Source organism: Pseudophryne corroboree, chromosome 2 (genome assembly GCF_028390025.1).
Source record: "Pseudophryne corroboree isolate aPseCor3 chromosome 2, aPseCor3.hap2, whole genome shotgun sequence".
NCBI classification, from domain to species: domain Eukaryota; kingdom Metazoa; phylum Chordata; class Amphibia; order Anura; family Myobatrachidae; genus Pseudophryne; species Pseudophryne corroboree.
The window spans coordinates 865,965,550-865,990,394 of NC_086445.1; the positions used below are offsets into that span (position 1 = coordinate 865,965,550).

The 24,845-nt window shown below is 43.4% G+C and overlaps 1 protein-coding gene across 2 annotated transcripts in view; it reads left to right on the forward strand.

The window, feature by feature from the left end:
• The first annotated feature begins 315 nt into the window (after nt 1-315).
• TRAF4 (TNF receptor associated factor 4) overlaps nt 316-24,845 on the forward strand; it is a 51,445-nt gene continuing 26,915 nt past the window's right edge. The window contains exon 1 of one of the 2 annotated variants that reach the window (XM_063955892.1): nt 316-807. In XM_063955892.1, coding sequence (XP_063811962.1) covers nt 665-807 — 143 coding nt within the window. In that variant the 5' untranslated portion in view covers nt 316-664. Of the gene's footprint in view, nt 808-22,584; nt 22,809-24,845 lie in introns of those variants that run through there. The other variant, XM_063955893.1, reaches the window with a different exon arrangement.

A 24,845-nucleotide genomic window follows, 5' to 3' on the forward strand; every position in this document is an offset into this window, starting at 1 on the left:
CACTGACTGCCCATTTAGGACAGGTAGTTTAGTGTACCCAGGCATTCAGAAAGCGGCCATTTACGGGTTGAGGTTGTAACCTGTACTGTACCCAAACCCATGCAGGAAGGAGGCACTGACTATATCCATGCAGTAGGGCAGGCACTGTACCCATGCAGGAGTGCGGCCAGTGTACGTGTACCAGCGCAGAAAACGAGCACTGACCGACTGTACCCAACCCCATGCAGGAGGGCTGGAGCACAGCCATGCGGGAAGCGGGCACACAGACTGTAGCGCAGTGCTGTGCACCGTGCCATGTAGTGAATGAGGGCGGGCAGAGTAGCCGGCGCGAGTTGTTCCCTCCCTGCTCCCAGCACAGAGGAGGGGCAGGGGCTGGATGTACCTTGAGCAGCTGAGCAGGAGCAGACAGAGGCAGCGAGCGAGTGCTGGTTACACAGACAGCTGGAGGGAGCTGTGTCTGGCTGAAGGAAACACGGATCCGGCACTCTGCTCTGGTGCCTCTGCCCACGGATCTTGGAGGTGGCAGCTACCACAATAGATGCCCCAGTCACTGGCAGGGGGTCCAGAGAGTGACACAAGCGACCTTGGACGTGCCGTGTGAGAGAGCCCGTAACCGGCCGCCCCCTCCTCCCCTGGGACCGCTGCTACCTGGCTGTCACACAAGATGCCAGGCTATGATTACAAGTTCCTGGAGAAGCTCAGGCGCAAGTTTGTGTGCCCGCTGTGTGGCAAGGCGATGAGGGAGCCGGTGCAGGTGTCCACCTGTGGCCATCGCTTCTGTGACACCTGCCTGCAAGAGTTCCTCAGGTAAGCCGGGAGCAGTCATTCTGTACCCCCTCCATTTCCACTGTGCTACTGTGCTTCTCCCTGCCTGTCTCCTGTTGCCATATGATTACCCGGCCTATGCCTCTGATATTGACCTGTCCTAGTCCTACCAGCCTTTCCCTTCCCAGGCTCAGTCAGTGCAGTGCTGGAAGCCCTTATGTACAATGCAAAGTAAACAGCTGCATGCCCTTTGCATTTGTTTGCAGATCTGAGCCTGGCCTCCCTCCATCCCCGTGTCTGTCATGTAAATGTGCATTACATGTCCACCCCTGCCCTGAGGAGCAGTGCTCTGCACAAGGCTGCTCTACTGGTTGTGGGCTGAGCAGGTCATGTGGCTGTCACCTCCAGCACAGGGAAGGGAGCTGAATGGAGCAGCAGGAGGTGGCATTGTGTTGAATAGTTGCTGGTTGTCAACAAACACAACAACAGAAGTGAATGTGTTGTGAAGCTGGGGAAATGCACGGAAGTGTTTGGGAAATAGGTGGAGATGAAGCTGTTGGTGGAATATTGGGCAGAACAAGGGGCTGTGGGTGCCCTTCAACTTAATCCTTTGTTCAGATCCCTGCTGCCTCTTACAGTCAGGAGGATTTACAGTGTCCTCAGCTCTTCAGTTCCCTGTAAAACTGCCAAAAAATCCTCATCTTTGTTGCCAGAGGTATTCCCCATGCACTCTCTGTCAGACACAAGGACAAGCTCAGTATGATTGGGATTTTGCGTCCTTTTATTTTTAAATCCTGTTAGATTGTAAGCTCTTGCGGCTCCATGTGGCGTAACTGTTTTTCGTCCCCTCTTTTAGTGGGATTCCTGTAAAAAGCTTCAAATTTGTATCCCAGCTAAATTCTAGTTTCCACATTTGCTCTGTGACATTAGAGGCAGTTCAGTACTAAGCACATGCTATTTGACTGGAAGAGGTGATTAAACATAATGGTTGTAAAAATATACCCTACCTCCACCACAGCAGTGTATGTAGCTCCCAGGAGCTGTCAATAAAAGTGTGCAGCCTAAGTTTAGAGTTTGTAAATACTTGCAGGGAATGTTCTCTTATTACTACATTTTATTTTGCATGCAAAACCACAATTGCCACAAACCGAGGAGACATTGCTATAATAAAACTAATTTATGTCAACATTCTCCAAATTATATGTACACACTTAACCTAGATGCCAGCATCGACTTATAGATCCGTAATGCAGCTTTGGATGAATGCTCCCCAACCATTTTTGGGAGAGGAAATAAGCACACGGGTTTATTTGCCACAGAAGTTAAAGGGCTAAATTACTTGTTGTGGGCAATTAATCACTTTCAAGTATTGTGCTCTTTGCAACATCTTTTTGTCTATGGGATGGGACTACACAGTAATTTTTTAATTGTCATGTAGTCCAACCATTGCCTTCGTTTGCGCAATGTTGCTATTTATGTATTTAACTGTGTTGTCTGCACTTTAATAGGCCCTACACACATGCCGATATTCTGAAAGATATGAACGATCTCGTTCATAAATGAACGAGAACTCGTTCATATCTTTCAGTGTGGAGACTCCAGCGATGAACGATGCGCGGCCCCGCGCTCGTTCATCGCTGATCTCCCGTCGGCTGTGCATGCAGGCCAATATGGACGATCTCGTCCATATTTGCCTGCACTTCAATGCAGCCGGGTGACGGGGGGAGTGAAGAAACTTCACTCCCCCCGTCACTGCCCCCCCGCCGCCGGGTTGCTCGTCGGCCGTATCGGCCGTCGGGCACCTCGGCGGCGCATCGCCGAGTGTGTAGGGCCCTTAAGCGATTGATTGTGTCCATTGACAGTAATAGGATGAATCTCCTATTCAGGCGATTTTGGGCAGGAAATTTTGACATGGGTAATGAGTTTGCAGAGAGCTTAATCTCATGAGATTTAATCGCAAAGACTATAAATCGCCTGTGTAGTTTAGGCCTATATGTACACAAGACGTAATTAGCATTAAGATTTACCTGCTGATTTAAGACTTACCTGCTGACTTTGTATAGCTGTGTAACTCATTTCCTAAACTGTAGCTCAGGCTTTTTTCTTTAAAAAAAAAAGAAAAAAAGTTCATAGCGGAAGGGTGGGAGATATTACCTCCATATGCAGCTACTTCACTTCTGGAATAATTTTTGGATTTAAAAGGTGTGTGATGTAAATGATGCAGATTCACTGTACATTGGTCTTGTGAAGTTAGAGGCATGTTGTGGGTGAGTAACCATACAATATCCGGCTCTCTTATGTCTCACCTGGGGAACCACCCTGTCACATGCCCCCCAGATACACACCTCATCCTCATGTTTGGAGCGAGGATCCTGTGTTCATACTTTTGTACAGCAACGGATGTCAGATTCTTCATCCCCAGCTAAAACGAATTTTCAATTATATAATTAATGTAATCTTTTTTAATGAGCATTTTCTGAAGATATCTAATAACACTAAAAGTAATATATCAATTCTTTGTGGCATACACCTAAATATGTAACATTTGTGCCATTACTTTGCCAATTCCGTTGTGCTAGAGAGTTGACACACGTGGTGTCCACAAGAGGGAACTTGTCCAGATTCAAGGTTATCTAAGAACTCTGGCCATTCATTTAGTATTAGTGATTTACTTTCTATGGACCCCAGTTATTCGTTTTGTTGTGCTGGGTTGTCCCACTGATAGATGAAGTTATTTGTCAAAGTATCCGCTTACTTAACCCTTTATGATCCATTGCATGTTTCCAGGTGTATCCTAGTGATGACATTGGTAAATGAGGCTCTAAGTAACCCCCCAAAAATATGATTTGGTCATTTTTGTTTTTAGTACAAAACGCAATGTAGCTTGTATTCCAAAACATTACGATTTGTTCTAATTCTATATTTTGATATTCCTAGCATCTGCCGGAAATTTTTTCGCAGTATTTTTGTACATTGGGATTTAAATGGCAACAAAGGGAAAGATACAATTGTTTATCGCGCCCAACCTCCCATCTAAAGTGACGGAAGATCAAGGGGCGATATTCAATTTAAAAAAAAGATTTTTCAAGCACATCGTGCCCAAACAGAGCAGGTTTAGCAGCGTAAAGCCGCTAAATCCAACTAAACTAATGGGTGTGATGCAAAAAGTGCCATTAGGGCAACAAAAACCGGTCACTATTTGCACATTTCAGCTCACCACCCCCGAGGGTGTGCGCTGAAATGCTGGCGCCGGCAGCTAATTGCGCCTGACTGGAGCAATAATTGAATTGCTCCGTTGGGCACCCAGCAACTGACATTGCCGCAGTAAATAATTGAATCTCGCCCTTAGTGTATTTCTGTAGATACCTGGGCTGAATTCATATTTAAAACAAAACACTGTTCTCCTCAATTACTTCTCCTCAAGGTACAATATGAAATTAAATGGGAGTTTGGGAAGCATAAAATTAGGATCAGGGTGTTGATTTGTGGCCCTGTATATAGTCTTTACAGTTCACTTAGCCAATTAGTTGGAGCCATTAAAGGACCTGAAGATCATTTGCACTTTAGCCAATGTAATGTGAAGCGTTGACACTCACACATTACTGAAAACGTGGCCTGTTGGGAAACATGATCAGACAGTTGAGAATCTACATAATATAGGTGCTAGAGGGAGAGCTCCACATTCTTCACTCTGCATGAGGTTATTAATAAAACGGAGTACAGAGATTATAAATATTTAATGGATTGTGTACAGTCCATCTCCCCCTCATGTGAGGTTTTTACGCTCGGCTCTTACAGTACTTGCAGAAAGTTATTGTTACTGCTCCTTGTTCTGCTCAAGTTATGTGAAACCATTTAACCTTGGTAAATATTTGCATCCCCAAGCTCCGCCATGTGCTCATTATGACCACCTCCTGTATAATCTTTGCATCGGTGTCCTCTAAAATCTAAAGCTGATATTTCTGACTTATTTTGATGGACTGTTTCACTCTTTCAGCTATGTTTAATAACCACAGAGGTACTTGTTAAAACAAAGTTATTTTTAAAACCTGGAGCCCCATTTAACAACATGTCTTATTACCAGCAACATATTTTGTTTACTATCACAGTGATACTTTTGAATATGCCGTTGGTATTTATCATTACTTTTCCGCTCTGGCGAGGTCCAGCGACGTCCCCATTCTCGATTGCATCTTCCTGGCTATTGCTGGCAGCGACAAGCTGTTGAGTCATGTGCACGCACGACAGCCAGTCCGCACAGGCGTATGACTTTTTCACCTGGCGGGAACTCGGCAGTGCCTGGATGGCTTCACTGAAGTCTGGTAAGGCTGCGCTAGGTTCTCCCCCCCCCCCCCCATTGCACGCAATGTGGGCCATATCGCTCTCGCCATTTTGTTGATGGCGTAAGAGGTACAGTGACAAATAGCAGTAATCTTAGTTTACTGCTGTTAGTTGAATACTGAAAGGAGGACATATTCCTTATAGCAGTCTTAAAGGGGTTATGGTGTGTTCTTAAATGGGGCTCCTCACATAATAAATGTGCTTGTTGCTCAATTCGGGTTTAGTATGTTATGCCGGCGGTCGGGGTCCCAGCGCCCAGCATACCAGCGCCGGGATTCCGACCGCCGGCAGCTGGGCGAACGCAAATGAACCCCTTGCGGGCTCGCTGCGCTCACCACGCTATTTATTCTCCCTCAAGGGGGGTCGTGGACCCCAAGAGGGAGAATAGTTGTCGGTATGCCGAGTGTTGGGATTCCAGCGCCGGGATCACAACAGCCGGTATACTGAATACCACCCGTCAATTCACGTGATGACCGAGAAGGTTATAATAATGGGTTACAAGGACTTTGATATGTGGTCATTGTTAATTTGCTGCAAACTAGTGTAATGATGGTAATAATTATATTTATATAGTGCATTTCTCCAGAAGGACTGAAGGCAAATTACAGAAATCATTAACATAATATAGAGGTTACATTTGCAGAAAAATACAGAAATAATGTAATCTATTCGGAAAGGCCCCAAGTACGTCTGGAAGGGGTTAAACTTCTGTTGAACATCCCAGATGTAAAGCTGATTGAACGTTTGGTTCTGTTTACTACCAATTTAATAGGTTCCGACTTTTCTGCCTGTCCAGTGCAAACAGAGCTAAATAGTCTAGTATCTACATGGACATGTGGTATGGGCACTCACTGACAGAAAATGGTCTGATGTACCTACTCAAGTACAACATCAGCTCTGAAAGAATGATCTTATGTTACTTCAGGTCTGTACAATATACAGTGAGTGACAGGGCCGTACACACGGGGAGATTTTCCCAGAGATGTCTGCTGAGCGATCTCTCACAGAACGCTCAGCACACCTCTCTCACCCACTCAGCACACAGCACGATGTGTGCTGAGCGAGGGAAGGGAACGCTCATTTCACACAGCAGTGAAATGAGCGATCTAGCTGGATACCGGCAATAGCGCCACGCATCGCTGTCGTTATGGGGCACACACACAGAGAGATCCGTGCTTCATTTCTAAGCAATCTAGTCAGATTGCTTAGAAATTAAGCACGGATCTCTCCGTGTGTACCCCTCTTAAGCCCACTTAAGTTGGAAGATTCAGTTTACCTCAACTAATGCCTGGGGCTTAGTCTTGGTAAACTGCTTATTCTGACTTAAGTGCTGGGCGCAATGCTGTTACCACACATGGTGACACCGCGACTAGCCGGTGGCACTGGTTAGTGGTGGATTTCGACTCACAATTTAGGAAGGATGTGAGCAGAAATCCACTAGTTGCGGGTTTACAGCGCAAGCAATTGAATGATTTAGGCACTCATCACCATAGCTTAAAAAACTTGCGCTAAATTGAATTTCCCCAAACAATTATCAGTTCATTTGTTGCTTGGGCACACATGCATATCTCGCCCAAACAAACTGGGTTTGGGTGATTTGGGTGTCTGGACGCCCAAAGTGGGGAGTTTGCACACATTTTTTTCTCGCACCTTAGAAGGCAGCGAGAAAAAAAATGTGACATCAGTGGGTGCTGGGCGCCTGAACAGCAGAACAATTGAATTGCTGCCGATGGTAGCCATCTAGTTGCAGCTGCGATTAAAACAATTTAGCCATTATGTCTTCAGTAGAACCTGGCCAAGAAGAATACAGTATATTAACATGTATGTTAACTTGAATTTTGTGGGCAGTATGGGGATACAGTAGTTTACCAGCATGCTTTCTGGTTAGACTATCTAATATCTTTCTTTCTTACTTGCTTGAGAGTACACTTGTCAATAGAGAACATGATTAACATGGTTTCTAAGCTTTAATATTAACATTACATATATATATATATATATATATATATGAATGACACTTGGCTACTGCTGATCCATTATGTGTTCATTATTTCCTTAGCCTTTACTGATGAACATTAGCCAGGATTATTCCCTTTTTGGCCTTGGTTTTCCTTGTCTTTCTCTTGCTTATCTCTGATTTCAAGGCAATTCCGTTTGTTGTTATTATAACAATAGATTTGACCATGGCAGTGCAGGGGCATTTCATTCCATATTTCTTAGAAGTCATATTTTGTAATAAAAAGCTGTAAATGTCACTTTAACTTGTTGTAAGAGTTTATTGTGGTGTTTTGAAAGTTGAAACTAGACCTCCATACATCAGCAATCAATTAGGGAAATTTGGTGTTTTGCAGATTATTGTGCAAATAAATCTGCAATGTATGGGTTCATAGGCCCTCATTCCGAGTTGTTTGCTCGGTAATTTTCTTCGCATTGCAGCGATTTTCCGCTAACTGCGCATGCGCAATGTTCGCACTGCGACTGCGCCAAGTAAATTTGCTATGCAGTTAGGTATTTTACTCACGGCATTACGAGGTTTTTTCTTCGTTCTGGTGATCGTAATGTGATTGACAGGAAGTGGGTGTTTCTGGGCGGAAACAGGCCGTTTTATGGGAGTGTGTGAAAAAACGCTGCCGTTTCTGGGAAAAACGCGGGAGTGGCTGGAGAAACGGAGGAGTGTCTGGGCGAACGCTGGGTGTGTTTGTGACGTCAAACCAGGAACGACAAGCACTGAACTGATCGCACTGGCAGAGTAAGTCTCGAGCTACTCAGAAACTGCACAGAGAAGTCTTTTCGCAATATTGCGAATCTTTCGTTCGCTATTTTGATAAGCTAAGATTCACTCCCAGTAGGCGGCGGATTAGCGTGTGCAAAGTTGCTAAAAGCAGCTTGCGAGCGAACATCTCGGAATGACCACCATAGATTACAGATTCCGACCAAAAATAAGTTGGGATTGTTAAATCAGGTTTTTCAACATGTTAAACAGATCAATTGTGACTGTACAGGAACGGACTGCAGGCGCTTACAGTGCACACGCCGCACACGTGAAAGGGGGTGTGGACTCTTCTCACGGGTAGTGCAGCTAGGCTCGCCCCCATCTTTTTTTCGGAACAGGCAATGGGGGGGAGGGGCACGCAGCCTTCCTGGCTCTCTGAGTGACCGGACTGGCCCACCAGACCATCAGCCCTTCTGGCATGTGCCAGATGGCCAGTCCGGCTCTAGGGCTGTAGATTGCTACCGTATGGAGCACACAGCAGATTTGCAGACCATTTGTAGTAAACTGATGAGCCTTTTAAGATAGGCAGATCTGTATTTGCTGAAAATGATCTGCAAATCACTGAAAAATATCTGTAATGTATGTGCAAAGTTATACCCCTTTTCCACTAGCTCCACTAGCTGTTTTTTGCAGCTGGAAACGGCTACCTCTGCAAAAACGGAATCCTACCTGGGTAGCTTACCGGGTTGAACATGAGTTCAACCCGGTAAGCTGTGCAGTGTAAACGGAAGCCGTGTCGATGCGATACAGCTCCTGTTCACAGTGTATGGAAGGGCGGCCCAGCGCCGCCCCTGCCGCGTCACCAGCAGCGTCACCAACCCGGCAATATGCCGGGTTGGTGAGTGCAGTTGGAAAGGGGGCTCTGATGCGGGTCGCAGCCGAGTAGCACCCGTGTCAGGCTCCCGGCTGCGACCTGCATCACTAGTGGAAAAGGAGTATTAGATGGATTGGGGAAACAATATATCTGGGAAATCACAGGATCTGTGAAACAATGAATTGTGATTGCTGATGAATGGGCCCCTTTACACGAACCTGCCACACACACAATGCAGATGTGTTATGCCGAATGCAGTCACTAATAACTAATGATCTCAGTAAAGCAATCTGTGTCTCAATCCTCCAAAATGTTACCAGTTCTTAAGGTGCATACACACTGAGCGCTTTTCCTCCCTGTCCAGCGATGTCAGCGGGGGTGAGCGGCTTTCCATAGCAGAACGCTATGGAAAGCCGCTCACCACGCCGTTCATCTACTGGTAATACCAGTAGATGAACGGCGGCCACCAGCGATGAACGCTCATAGATTGTCCATACACACTGGGCGGCTTTGAGCTGATAGCAGCTCAACACACCAAAAGTGAGCTGCTTTCAGCTCAAAATCTCCCAGTGTGTATGGGCCTTTAGTGAATTAGAGAGATGAATATTGGTTCAGTCTGCAAAACATATTGAGTAGTTTTGGCGCCAGCTTCCAGACATCTGACAAACATTAAATCATCTTGTTTAATAATACATTTTGTAGTGAAAATAAATGTTTGTTCAATAACTAATAACAAAAGTATGTATAATTTATTTGATAGCATATTTGGTCAATATTTCCTCATAGCAACCAATTAGAAGCATACCTTTTGAAACTACTCAAGGATAATGAGTTATAATCTAATTGGTTGCTATGGGCAACACTATAATTTGAATTAGTTTTCATAAAGGTAGAGAGAGAGTCTGAGGCAGCTGACTGAATGGTACAACTGAAATCCACACAAGGCTGAATGCTGCGTAAGGTTCTTGTAGAGACAATTTAAACAACAATACAAATAAATGAGCCGTTTGACATTTAAATTTTGTGCAACATTGATTACAGAACACTGTCTACATTTTACATGGTAAAATCATAGAATCTTTTAAATTGTTTCCAGGAACTCACAGAGGGAAAGCATATGTCTGCATTATGCTGTAGGTTTCCAATGAGACCTCACCTTGAGAAATATGCATTGTTTAAGGATACTCAACTTTGGCCGTTGGTGACAAGTGACAGGATGACTTGGCCATCTGGGCAGAAGCAGAGGGAGTGAAATAGTTGGGCCAGTACACAGCCTTCATTGACAACCATGGATTTAGATAGTATTCCTAACAGGTCATGTTTTCAGGATTTCTATATGTGTAAGCAGGTAGGAAAATTACTGACCCAGCGAAATAGAACTCAACTGTGCATGATTAAAGAAATTCACAAAAACATGACCTGTTGGTGGTTTTTGAGGACTGGAGTTGAGAATACCTGGTTTAGACACCTTATTGGCTGATTTGGGCTAAATTGTTTATTCACCTAAAGCTGCCAATACACCTAAAGATTTATTGTCCGATCTGGCTGGTTGGAACGAAAATCTGGTAATGTATAGGAGCAAATGACAATTGACCATTTGCTCCCAAACACTGGAAAACAGATAAAAATGGTAAATCAGACAAATTGGTTAAATCCATTTGATTTAACCAATTTGTCTGATTTACTATTTCTGTCTGCTTTTTAGTGTTTGGGAGCAAATGGTCAATTGTCACTGCTCCCATACATTACCAGATTTTCGTTCCAACCAGACAGATCGGACAATGGCCCTCATTCCGAGTTGATCGGTCGCAAGGCGAATTTAGCAGAGTTACACACGCTAAGCCTACGCCTACTGGGAGTGTATCTTAGCATCCTAAAATTGCGACCGATGTATTCGCAATTTTGCGATCACAAACTACTTAGCAGTTTTAGAGTAGTACGGATGGTGTAATGGTTAGCATTACTGCCTCACAGCACTGAGGTCATGGGTTCTATTCCCACCACGGCCCTAACTGTGTGGAGTTTGTATATTCTCCCCGTACTTGCGTGGGTTTCCTCCGGGTACTCCGGTTTCCTCCCACAATCCAAAATATACTGGTAGGTTAATTGGCTCCCTACAAAAATTAACCCTAGCGTGTATGTGTGTGCATGTACATGTGGTAGGGAATATAGATTGTAAGCTCTACTGGGGCAGGGACTGATGTGAATGGCCAAATATTCTCTGTACAGCGCTGCGGAATATGTGTGCGCTATATAAATAACTGGTAATAAATAAATAAATAATAAATAGAGTAGCTCCACACTTACTCTACCTGTGCGATCAGTTCAGTGCTTGTCGTTCCTGGTTTGACGTCACAAACACACCCAGCGTTCGCTCAGACACTCCCCCGTTTCTCCGGCCACTCCTGCGTTTTTTCCGGAAACGGTAGCGTTTTCATCCACACGCCCATAAAACGCCGTGTTTCCGCCCAGTAACACCCATTTCCTGTCAATCACACTACGATCGCCGGAGCGAAGAAAAAGCCGTGAGTAAAAATCCTATCTTCATAGCAAAGTTACTTGGCGCAGTCGCAGTGCGAATATTGCGCATGCGCACTAAGCGAAATTTCACTGCGATGCGATGAAAAATAACGAGCGAACAACTCGGAATGAGGGCCAATAAATCTTTAGGTGTATGGGCAACTTAACACAAATATGCACAAAAACACCTAAAAATGGCTATGTGCTAGAACATTGTAAATGGCCTGTCGTTTGCTTTGGCAACTTCAATGTTTTGCACATATATAAATTCAAGTTTCCATTATATAGTACCAGTGAGTTCAGTTGCACATATTACCTTCCAAACCTGTCCTCATTATAATGAGCAGGTCCAGGGTCAACTAGATATATTGTAGGTTCCAAGGCAAAAGTTTGTAAGGGCCCATATATACCACCCAAAGGTGAAAAATGTATTTAACACATGTATCTTTGACAGGAAAGGTGGCCCCTGTCAGCTCTTGGGCCCCATAGCAGCTGTACTCCCTGCACCTATGGCAGCTACGTACTTGATCCTTGCAGCAACAGAAAGAAGAACTATTTAATTGCATCCAGCTTTCACTCGCTCATTGCTGCACTTATTGTACGGTCTCTAAGGGCCTAATTCAGACCTGGGCACTGCAGCGGTCGCAGGTTGAAGCCCAGTGAGGGGTGCGCATGCGCAGCAGACGCACTGCGCATGCACACACAGTGAGATATGAAGGTATCTCACTTGTGCGATCGCCTCTGCCTGATTGACAGACAGGGGCGGTTGGTGACGTATCGGCGGCGTTGGGACGGAGTTGCAGCGGTGTTGGGAGGGAGTGGGGGCGGTCCAGACAACAGAGGAGTGTCTGGACTGTTTGCGGGATGGGACGTCACACCCACCACTGCGGGCAAAAACATGGCAGGTAGCTGCCTGCCGCCTGGCTGGGAGCTACTCGGCAAGTGCAAAAGCATTGCCGCTGTGCATCCCTCCGCATGTCCGAGATTTGGGATTTTGATCGTAGATGTGCGTTTTTTGGCAAATCTACGATCAGGTCTGAATTACAGTAGGCCCTAAATCTGAACCCTCTAGTGCCAAAAAAAAGACATGGATAAAATAAAAATCTTTCACGTTATATGTGTGTGTGTGTGTGTGTGTATGTATATATATATATATATATCAGTGGAGGTTCTTGCCACGGGCAAGCGGTACTTTTGCCCGGGGCGCCGCCTTCCGGAGGGCGCCGGCGCCATCCGGAGGGCGCCGCACCAGGGCAAGAACCGCCACTGTGCCCCCCGCTGTGCCCCCCGCTTTGAAGGGAACCAGACGCGTAGCGTCTAGTTTCCCTTCATTGAGAGGACCTTAGTTGTGCAGTGCGCGATGACGTCATCGCGCACTGCACAGCAAAGGTCCTCTCCATGAAGGGAAACTAGACGCTACTGTCTAGTTTCCCTTCATGTAGAGGACCTTTGCTGTGCGGTGCGCGATGACGTCATCGCGCACCGCACAGCATAGTGGCACAGACACTAGGGGTCATAATTGACCTCTAGTGTCTATGCTGTTCTATGGGAGAGACATAATAACGTCTCTCCCATAGATCGAGGAAAGGAGAGAAGAAGAGCGGCGCCGGCGGAGGAGGTCTGCAGCAGTCTGGATCAGGAACGGGGATGGTAAGTATACTTTTTTTTTATTTTATTTTATCTTTCAGCGTCGCTACAGGGGCATAAATGGGGGCGTAACTGACCACGCCCCCATTTGAAGCCACGCCCCTATACTTCGCCCGGGGCGCCACAATCCCAAGAACCGGCCCTGATATATATATATATATATATATATATATATATAGTGTGTGTGTTTTCTTTTTGAGATGACAGACTTCTGCATGTGAAACATGCTTAGAGAGGCTGATATATATATATATATATATATATATATATATTGTGTGTTTTCTTTTTGAGATGACAGACTTCTGCATGTGAAACATGCTTAGAGAGGCTGATATATATATATATATATATATATATATATATTGTGTTTTCTTTTTGAGATGACAGACTTCTGCATGTGAAACATGCTTAGAGAGGCTGATATATATATATATATATATATATATATATATATAGATATATATATATATATATATATATATTGTGTTTTCTTTTTGAGATGACAGACTTCTGCATGTGAAACATGCTTAGAGAGGCTGTTTTGGCCTTTGAGATGTGTAGCCATTAAATAAGACTTAATAATAATGTATTTTCTGGATTGCATAGTTCATTGGATAAGCAGAGGACTGGAGATAAGAGCTGCATAACCATTAATTCATTCCCTCCCCCACCATCGTCTGGGGCATGATGAATATCCCCTCTCAATCCCTGACTTCATTAAGTGGCACTTGGCGGACACACAATGGCTGCTGCGCTGTGAGTGACACGGGGAGGAGTTGGATACACACAAGGAGAGGCGGGAGGGGGTTCCTTCAGCAGCTGTTCCTCATATTGCTGCCTGTGCACGTGTGCGTTGATACCCCCAGCTCACCCAGAGGCTCTTTATACACTCCTGTCAGTCTGATTAATGCGTTTTCGGACAGTTTTCTGAGTTTGTGCATTAGGAAGGGAGGGGATCAGTTTCTGCAGGTTCAGCAAAAAACACTTCTGTCTCTTGTGCTCAAATAAGTATACACACAAATTATACCTGGCGTCAGTTCCAGCAGACACTTAAGATTGGCGTAAACGGACGAGCATTTGTTTGTGGTTATACACAGAAGTATGTACGTCAGTAGACTATTTTTAAAAAGAATAGCATAAAACAGAGCTTCCTATACAAAGCATTAAAAGCCACAGTAATATACACCATGCACGCTATTATATAGAAATTAACAACCAGGTAGATCCATTGTCTACATGTAGAAGCTTATCCTGAAAGTTATGGCCAAAGAGGGATTGTCTTTTTTTTTTTTTGCAAGCTTTTTAAAAAAAATAATTCTCTTATGCCGATAGAATCCTACCGCTCTCTAACGTTTCCTGTCACAGCTGGTTTGTTTGGTAGAGTGTTATATTTCTTTAAGTGCCTTTAATAGTTTGATAAATGGAGATGGTCAGGGAGAGAGAGGCACAAGTCTGCAGTCACATAAATTGGGCTTCTTCCTATCCCACAGCTCTATAATTTATAGGGAAAGCTGACATAACCTGATTATCCTTAATATCAGCCTTTATCCACTCCGGCTGTGTGCACCAAGCGTGGGGGACAGGTCCTGTCTTGTACAAACCTCATTGTTCAATGATAGTGTGAGGAGCAGAGACGGGGCTTGCTCATACCTGTCCTAATATATCCTCAAGGAACTTGACAGTGATGCACATGTATGCATTGCATATATGGTTATATACATCACAAGAAACCAGCGTGACTGCGTGTTCCCGCTAACACAATGCACAAAGTATGACCATTTTCACTGTGCTCTCTTTTTGCTTTATTTTGTTCAGTTATTCCTGTTCCTGTTATTCCAAACAAGGTTTCATATATTTATCTTTGGAGAGGACTGATTGACCCCAATCAGCATCCTAATGCCTTAATTCAGGCACATAAGCTTTTACACAATACAGTGTGCAAGAATTGCTGTAAATAGAAAAATGGAGCAGACATTAAAACATACTGATGCTTTTTTCCATTATTTACTTTGTAATGCATTCTAAACTCATTTGTTCAGGAGAGCTACAATAGTCATTGGAATACTGCTGGTCCCTTACAATGAGTACATATAGGTCAGAGCAGAACTAAACAATAGGTGTTGGGTGTATGGATGAAATAAAGGCTGCTCTGCCAACTACACGGTACATGCTGTTAGCCTCCTCCCTATCCTACCTGGAGAAAATGGTGGCACGGAGCAGTCACCAGGACTTTGGAAAGATGAGGGCGTGAAGGATTGTAAAATGTAATGTGTAGGTCAGTGGTTCCCAAACTTTTTTGAATCACCGCACCCTAGAGTATCAGAATTTTTTTCACGGCGCCCGTAAGCCAATAGCTTCTTATTGAAAAATTTAGAAAGAAATATTAAATTAAGTAAATTGTCTTTATATGTCATCCTTAGGGTAACTTATGTGGCGAGGGACAAGATTTGCTTCTGATTGTCAATATATTTTATGATTGTCAGCCATTAACACTGGTTTTGCTTTTTACATTGACCATGCGGAATTTGAATTGGTTCTGCACCACCAACCCAAGGCACCCCTGCAAGTGTCCCGAGGCACCCCAGGGTGCCATGGCACACAGTTTGGGAACCACTGGTGTAGGTGCTAGTGCAGGTTTAACTTTGACCAGTGGTATGTCCTTTTTCCACCAAATTAATAATTAAACGTATTAGGCTCAAATATAAATATCTGTCAAAGCATCATGGTATGTATGAGCTTTAGATTAGCACATCCAGATTTCCTATGGAGTAAGGCTTGGTACATACCAAAACGATCCACTGGCCGGCCAACCGTCCTACTAAGCGAGCGTCTTATTTGGTAAGCTATACACACTTACCAAAAGGCCGCTTGATATGTCCGGCCACACATCAAAACTTGGCAGGCATTTACTGTAAATGCCCACCCAGTTGTTATGTAGTGTGGGTCAGTCGCCCGTACACACAGGCAGATGCTGTGCTATAGGACCGACATGATTTGTTTGTGAACTACATCGTTCACACACATATCAGCTGTACAGATATATACGGCTGTACTTAGCGATATATCGTTAGTCTGCTGTATGAGCGATTTGTCGCATAGTGTACCCATCCTAACCATGTTGGTGTTTGTTTTTCCATTTTGTTTGTGGAGAGACGGGTAACAGACAATGTTGATACAAGATTTACAGCTGCTTCCAGATTTTGGATAAGAGTTCTGATGCTTATGTTAATCTTTTCTGGAATAATTTCACTGGTTTCATACTGTTTCTGGTCCTAGTTATAAGAGTTAAAGATTACACCACAAAAAAAAATATTTTTTTGGAAATGTTCCATACTGTGTACTGCTGAGTACACCTACATAAAATAAAGCACTGATTTTATGTTGTCTATTTTCAACTGTTAACTTTGTGAAGGTACAGTTCAAACACTAGCAGCTCCAGTCTGACATTAGAGCAGCTTCAGTCTCACATGAGGCAGTTTAGTGGTGATGCCAAAGAAGAGAGACCAATAGTGTTTAGCTGGGAGTTGCAGCAATCATTGATTGCAGCCCTTTACCCATCAGGACGGCATTTTAAAAAAAAGATGCAGTCTGAAAACTCCTGTTGGGATTCAAAAATCTTTTGCAAAATTTATTTCTGGGGTCACAAAATAATATGAAACACAAAATTCTTGATCAAATAGCAATTATCATGAAATGTTATTACATTTTCAGACCATGATTTCCATGAAATTCTGTCACCTGCAACTCCCCAAAGATCCGAACCCTTTCCTCTTAGTCAGCGCCTTCCAACCATTGTCCTCAAGGCACACTATAGGGGCAATTCAATTGTTTTACACGCCCCCTGCTGGACATCTATACAAATAGGCACCTGACGGAGCAATTCAATTGTTTCTCAGTTCGGGAAGTTATTAGTATTGACGTGCCTAAAAGCATCAGATATAGCTGCGCAAAGCAGCTAAACCCCATCAAAAGAAATGGTTAGGGCGCTCAAACAACGGACTTTGCACACATTTCTTCTTGCTCCTGAAGAGGCTGCGAGCAGTAATGTGTCCCCCACAGCTAACAGGCGTCTAAGTGGAGCAACAAATTGAATTGCTACGTTTTGCTCCCCCTAGTGATAATGGCAGGGGAAAACAATTGAATCGCCCCCTAACTATCCAGGTTTTCATGAAAACTGTACATGAGCATAGGTGGTTTAATTAGTACCACAGTCATTTTATTTAACCATCTGTGCTCAAGCATACCCCTTTCACACATACATTGAAATCCCGGATATTTGTGAACGCGCATCAATTTGGGATTTTTGCATGTCTGAAAGCAAACGACCTGGGACTAACTCACAGAGCTGAGACCCTTGAATCTGCCAGCTTGCTAGACCTCACAAATTCCCGTCACATGTCTGAAAGCGGCATCAGTGTGCCAAGGACCAAGGTTGGGAAACACTGCTGTAGGTCATACGCAGGTTACTAGGCTAATACAGAAGTCCTGTGACTCTCGGTTGAATAAGACACGGTTGCAATGGCAAGTAATACACTAGTATCACACTAACCTGCATATGACTCAAATTGACAGTCATACTGAGTTATATAATAGTAGTAGGTCATCTGTATAATTTATCATATGCAGAAGCTATTCTGTTAGTGCCAACTATATGAATAATACAATAATTATAGGTAATTAAAATTATGCAACACAAAAAGCACACTGTGACCTAGGAAGGAATCCTATGTCAGGCAAGCATTTTACAACACACTTTAGATCAGAGCCAGGGAACTGTGTCTCTTCAGCTATGATGGAACTAAAAGGCCCTGTAGTTGCCATGGTATGCTGGATCTTGCAGTTCCACTACAGGCCCAGCAGAAGGGCCACAAAGTGCCTAAGTCAGCAGTGGATAATATACAACAAGATCTGTATTGGGAAAGGAGAGCTGTGCGGACAATAATGCTGTCATGGAGAGACAATAGATACAGGTTAATTGCAGAAAAACAAAGTCACAAGGTGTTTAATATCCTCCTACTGGCTAGTCCGGTTTGCATAGGTTGCAGAGCCTCACCATGAGCACACTCTGCCTAGCAACAGATGGTGTAGCTGCGCTGACATCTGTCTGCGTGTAGTAGGTGTGAGGAAGGAGACCTGGGCTTTGTTCTGCAAGGCTATGCTCAAACAAAGAGCAGTATTTTTCTTTTATTACAAATAAGTAGTGACTATTGCATACCTTGCATTGCTTTATTTATGTCCTGGATGTTTTGCAAACTGTTAGGCATTATATTATAGAGGTAATGTTTTCCTGTTGGTAAAAAGTGACTGTAGTGTCCGCAGAGGAAAAGATGTCAGGGATGTGCAGGAAGTGTAAAGTGATCCTCGGTATCATGTTAATCTCAGTGGGAGACCTTGATGGGTTGTGTCCCCTTACTTCTTGCAATATGTTGTCTCCTTCTGGGTCTGTGCAAAGGTCAAAGGTGCAGTATCACTGAAACTCACACTAATGGCAGATATGGACCATTTGGCCTCTAATAAGCATCATGGTGAGGGTTGTTATATTATTCATTAAGCCACTCTGCTCAAATGGGGCTAAAAAAAAACTCCCACGATGATGATTAATATATATATATATATATATATATATATATATATATATATATATATAGGAATGCAATGGTGTGTCCGGCACTCAAATCTTTAAGGTTGTCTTCGCTGCGGTGCCCTCCTCATGGGGTATGGTAACTCCACTATGTAGCAACAGGGTTTTACAGGCGGCACTCAGCAGACTTGAAGCAAGCGGTTAAGCAAGACTCTGTGGTTATTAAAATGAGTCTTGCTTAACCGCTTGCTTCAAGTCTGCTGAGTGCCGTCTGTAAAACCCTGTTGCTATATATATATATATATATATATTAATTTATCTTTTTAAAACTGATACAAATATTATTGTTCACAGTTTCTTTTAGGCCTAGGACCTGACATGGGTCTGATACATCTGTGTCACGGGTGCATCTACCATTTACGAGCCAGGTGCGCCTGAATCACAAAACATGGTGTCACATGTAGGTTGTGCGTGTGTGTGCGAACGGAGACCAGCATGGAGCAGGCGTAACCAGGGCCAATTTTGCCATCATGTTGTGTTTTTAGTTTAGATTTGCTTTTGAGCTGTTATATGTCAGAAGGTTAATAGTTAATGATGCGGAATCATCAGAAATACCTTACTCATGTTATGGCTTCAGTTGTGATCCTATAAATATTTGGGAATATCACAGTAGGGACATATTACTGGCATCATAAACTATGTTTGGTTGAGATAATTTAATCATTAAGCTTGTGTTACGGAGAGACCCAACATTTGTCACATAACACTAAACATAGTTTATATAGACTGCTTCCAGCCTTTGTGATCTGTAAAACCCCGATCTGGATTAAGTAGCAGATTTGTATGAACCACCCCGCATGATTTCTATAGAAAATACAATCTGTTTTTATCAGCTAAAGTTAATGGCTCTGTTCACTTCCCAGCTAAGATATCTTATGTGAACAATAGTTTTTTATTCTTTTTTCTTACTTTTGGATAAAATGTCTTTTATCCTAAAGCACATTAACTTATTTTCAAAGCAAATAGCTGCTGGCTTCTCTTACCGCAAACATCCTACCCAAATCTCCCTGATAGGAGATGTCAAATGTTGGCAGGTATTTTCTAACCCTCGTTCTCCTTAGCTGCAAGAGAACAGAACCTCCCCATTGTTCTAGTGCCCCTAAATAACCTTAGCCATGGGAAGTGCTGATGGCTGGAAGCAGAGGTGAATGGGAAGGAAATGTGCATGTTTCAAGGCCACACTACAATACAGAACTTTCTCCAGAGGGAGTGCACAAAATCGCATCACTTATCTTGTATATTAGAAAGTGATATGATGACTGAAATTGGTATTGCTTACTGGCCATGCCCTGTGCGCGTTATTCTGTGCTTGAACCAGGAAATTCCAGTCCTTATCCTACAAGATATAACAACAGCACAGGACTAGTGATTATAAAAAAAGGCTTAAATGCCCTATTACCAGTCTGCCAGCAAACATATGGAAGACCTCATTCCCAGTACAAAATATGCAGATGTATTAACCTGGAGAAGGCATTAGGAAGTGATAAACCAGTGATAAGTGCAAGGTGATAAACGCACCAGCCAATCAGCTCCTAACTGTTAATTTACATATGGGAGCTGATTGGCTGGTGCGTTTATCACCTTGTATTTATCACTGGTTTATCACTTCCTTATGCCATCTCCAGGTTAATACATCTGCCCCAGTATTCCTTTTTTGTACTAGTAATGCACTAACTACTTCTCAAACATAGGCACAGATTTATCAAGCATTGGAGAGTGATATATTGCACGGTGATAAAGTGCCAACCAATCAGCTCCTAACTGTCATTTTACAGGCTGTGTCTGAAAAATGATAGGAGCTGAATGGTTGGTGCTTTATCACCATACAATATATCACTCTCCAAGGCTTGATAAATGTGGGACATGATTTTAGGATGAGCTAACTACAGCGCTACCAAAAGATAACCTCCAGCAGAAGTAGAACTATTATTCCTTTAATATATGGCAAATCATGCCCCACAACTGTACCTGCTTTGAAATCAGGACGTGACGGGCATGAAGTCACATGTCACACATTCTAAGGTTTCCATGTTTCTTCCACTTAAAGCATCATTTTATAGGGTTGGACAATCGAAGAGTCTGGCTCGATAATTTAGAAGGAACTGCTGTGCATAACTACGTATCAATCGCCAGAGGGATATAATCAATATTTTGGACTGGTAATAAAAAAATAATATCAATGAAACAAACATGAGACAAACGCCTTTGTTTGCCTTTCTGCTTTCATTTGCTGCAGTCCATCTTTATCAAGTCTAACAGCAGCTAGCAAGTTTGATGGGCTCCTTATCAGACGGGATTGAGAGTCCCGTCTGCACGTCACACCGGAGCAATGCTGCAGAGACTTTCACACAGCACCTACCATCCCAAGGGCCACCATATCATCAAGAGCACCAATAAATGGCCGTGGTAACTGCCTTTGTCACCAGTTGCTGTGGTAAATATGTACATTATGGTAGATTTAATGATTGATAATATCAATGTCTATATTGCAGCAAAATTATAGAAGCAGCTGCTATATTGGAATTCCTGTATTTATCCCAAGTAGTGCCAAGATGGAACCCCACAATTCCATCAGTTTCAATCGCCGTTGTCCAGCCCCACCATGTTTATTGGCAGGCACACTGTAGCAGCTGCACGCAGCACCCACTCTCCACTGGTCTGCTACGCAGAGCAGCGTTGAATGGGACACACATCCCAATCTTCCAGCCCCAGTTGGGATAGAGCTCTCAAAATGGAACAGTACTATCTAAATCGTGACACTATGTTTGCCATGGTATTCATATAATTAATTTATAGACTAAGGGGGACATTTACTAAGCAGTGATAAGAGTGGAGAAGTTGCCCCACCAACCAATCAGCAGCTCTGTATAATTTTATAGTATGCATATTATAGATGTTACTTCAGTGCTGATTGGTTGCCATGGGCAACTTCTCCACTGGCTCACTTCTCCGCTCTTATCACTGCTTAGTAAATGTCCCCCTAAAGGAGAGTAAAACAAACTATGCTGCGCCAAATCCCATAACTGTTTTTTTTTTGTTTTTTTTATGAATAAACTGTTTCGCAGATCAGTGTGATGAACACCACCGGAAAAAGCTTACATGTAGCAAACCTTCTAACTAGACAAGAGTTTTTCATTGTTTTTTGGTGTGTATGTCAACATAGGTCGACATGGACACCGTATAAGTGTAACATGTCCCTTTGCATGGCTCGCTGCACTCGCCATGCTACGGGCACTATTATATTCCCCCTCCATGTCCACTGGGATGGTAAAGTATGAACAAGTTGATTCCAGTAAAAAAAAAAAACATGAAAAACTTATGTCGACTTTTTGACCTGTCGACATTTTAAATGTAAGTATTATGACCTTGTCGGGATTTTGACCATGACGGGATTTTGACCATCGGTCAATGGTTGTCGGTATTTTGACAGTCGGGATTTTGATTGTAGGTAAATTGACTGCATCCTGTAACCTGCTCTTGCAGAAAATGACTGAAAAAATTAAATCGGGTCCTCTTATCTACACACCAAATGTAAATACAGTATCAAACATCTAAGGAAATGGGACGTTGCTATAGCAGCTTCAGTTTAACTTCATTAGGCCTTTAATCCACATGATACAGTTAGGAAGCTTGGTACTCACAAATACAAGCTGATTTAGCAGGCTTGCTTTGTACAAGTTAGACAGCATACTGCGTAATACTGGAGTGGTGTTTCTTATATTTCTTTCATATATATAGAGAGAGAGATAGCAGGTTATTTGAGGTTTTGGAGCAAACTGGCTGCGTTTTAAATTGATTATACTACTTTATTTCAGTGTGTTTTTGCCAGTACATAATCAAATGAGGTAATCATTTGGAAGCCTTGGAGTTTAAGCGGTCACTATTGTTCTGAGCTCATTAAATGTATCGTCTGCTTGTCTTTGCACTCTGGATGTTCTCTGCCTTTGACAGACACAATTGTCTCTCAGTGCTACTTAGACCTTTTCTGACACAACTCTTTGGCCGTGCTGAAGCTATCTCTCTGACACAAATTTTTGGCTATACTGCTGAAACTGTCTGTATGACACTAGTCTCTGGCTTTGTGGCTTTAGCTGTCTCTATGTGCCTGATTCAGAGGTGGACAGGACCCAGTTTTATTAGCAACCGCATATTTGCATGCTGCGTTCTGTGAAAATAAGCTAACGACGCTGCAATGGGGATTTGTACAGAGATGTCCACTGACTGTGTCTTAGATCCACCGCTTGCGTACATAGATGCACCATGGGACCTCCGAGCAAACCTGTGGTTGCTCAGAATGGTCGTTGCAAGTAAGTATATTTCATTTTTTGTGGAGCGAAGACTGTCACAATTTCAGCAGTAAAGTCCTGATTCGCGAATTTTCAAAGGGGCAGAGTTTAAATAAAAGTGTGGAAATGTATAATCTGACTGGGGGCAGCGCTTATTCTGGTAGGTATGTCATATCCTGCCACTCAGTGTTTACATTTACATTATTTCACTATGGGGCCTCTTTATTAATATATTAATTCTAGTCAATCCTCCAAAAATGTCACTTTTCAAAGGATTGTCTTATAATTTAGCATCTGTACTAGTATAAGGGAACGTCAGAGAGATCAGAATTTCCAGAACAAAAGACTGGGACTTAAACCCTTTTGTTCTAGAAGAAAACACCAAGATACATAATATGTAGATGTACTCCTTTACTTGATTGCTGATCCCTTTTAGGTAAAATTGTGTATAAGGAATTATTATCAGCATTATTATTTTGTTGTTGCTGTGAGCCATATTGATTTACTTTACAGGAACAAAGCATTGTATGAGAGCACGGGATAGGACAGGTGCCGGCATACTGCACACACTTCATCCAGTAATGTTCCACAGGGAACCCCCGTGTCATGTTAAACAGCAGGTGATTGGCAGGAAACAGCTTTGGCCCTTCTCAGTGAAAGTGGGAATTCCATAGAAGAATTCCCACAACATTCTTGGGCGTGGAGACAAGCAGCTGCCTGGCACTGCCGAGCAGGATCTGTGTATTGTAGGATACACAAGTCTGTATATGACATCTGCTGTTGGCATTGCACAGGCTCCTGGTGTCTTACCGCTGAGCCTGACTATATAAATATATATATAATATGTGTGTTTGTGCATTTTATATAGTGGTTCATCATAATGTGGAGCCTCTGATGTTGTAGATGAGTGATTTGTGCCAGCATGGGCAGATCCTGTGTACTTCCCCAGCACCCATGTGCCAGGACGCGCTGCTGGTGTGTTTTTATTAATGCATGAAAAGAATCTTATCTGATATGAATTTAAATGGTCACAGTGCACTAGATTTCTCTGATCTTTGTTTATACATAGAAGGTTTCTAGGAGGAATAACCTATGTACTTTAGCTTTGTATGTGTAGAAGAAAATGGTATTTATAAATAGGCTTTGTTCTTACTGACGTCATCTACTTCAGTATTGCTGTGCCCTTATTTACCTAGTATAATATCTATCCTTAGTACTATGTTTCATATCTAGAAAGTGACTCGCTCTGGGACAGCCCTATTCCCCAGACAGTAAAAGCAGAAGAACTTTGCTCTCTCCAGATGACAAGGTGTTTACAGTAATAGTGTCAGTGTGCTGGTCCCTGCTCTGGTGCCTTGCTGTCAGTGTGCTGGTCCCTGCTCCTGGCTGTCAGTGTGCTGGTCCTTGCTCCTGGTTGTCAGTGTGCTGGTCCCTGCTCCTGGCTGTTGTTTGCTGGTTCCTGCTCCTGGCTGTTGTGTGCTGGTCCCTTCTCCTGGCTGTCAGTGTGCCGGTCATTGCTCCTGTCTGTAAGTGTGCTGGTCCCTGTTCCTGTCTGTTGTGTGCTGGTCCCTGCTCCTGGCTGTCAGTGTGCTGGTCCCTGCTCCTGGCTGTTGTGTGCTGTTCCTGCTCCTGGCTGTCAGTGTGCCGGTCCTTGCTACGGTTGCTGGCTGTCAGTGTGCTGGTCCCTGCTCCTGGCTGTCAGTGTGTCAGTCCTGGCTGTCAGTGTGCTGGTCGCTGCTCCTGGTGTGTGAGGTAAAGTAATTTCTCAGAGTGAACTCTGTAACAGTTCAGAAAGAGAATGTCACAAGTTATAGTATAACCTGTATGGCCTTGTATTTGCCCATTCGCTTTGCTGTGGCTTTGTGTTATTGTTTAATTTCACTGCAAGGGGTAGAGTTATATATTAGCTTGGTTGGGGGTATGTTCTAGCCAGTGGGACAGACACACTGAGGCTGACCCCATGTTCTCAGACTCCTGACTGCCTCCTTTTTATGTCCCTGATCCTGAAGGACATCAGTATATTTCAGTGTTACTTAGTTTTTATCCTATTTGGTGGCT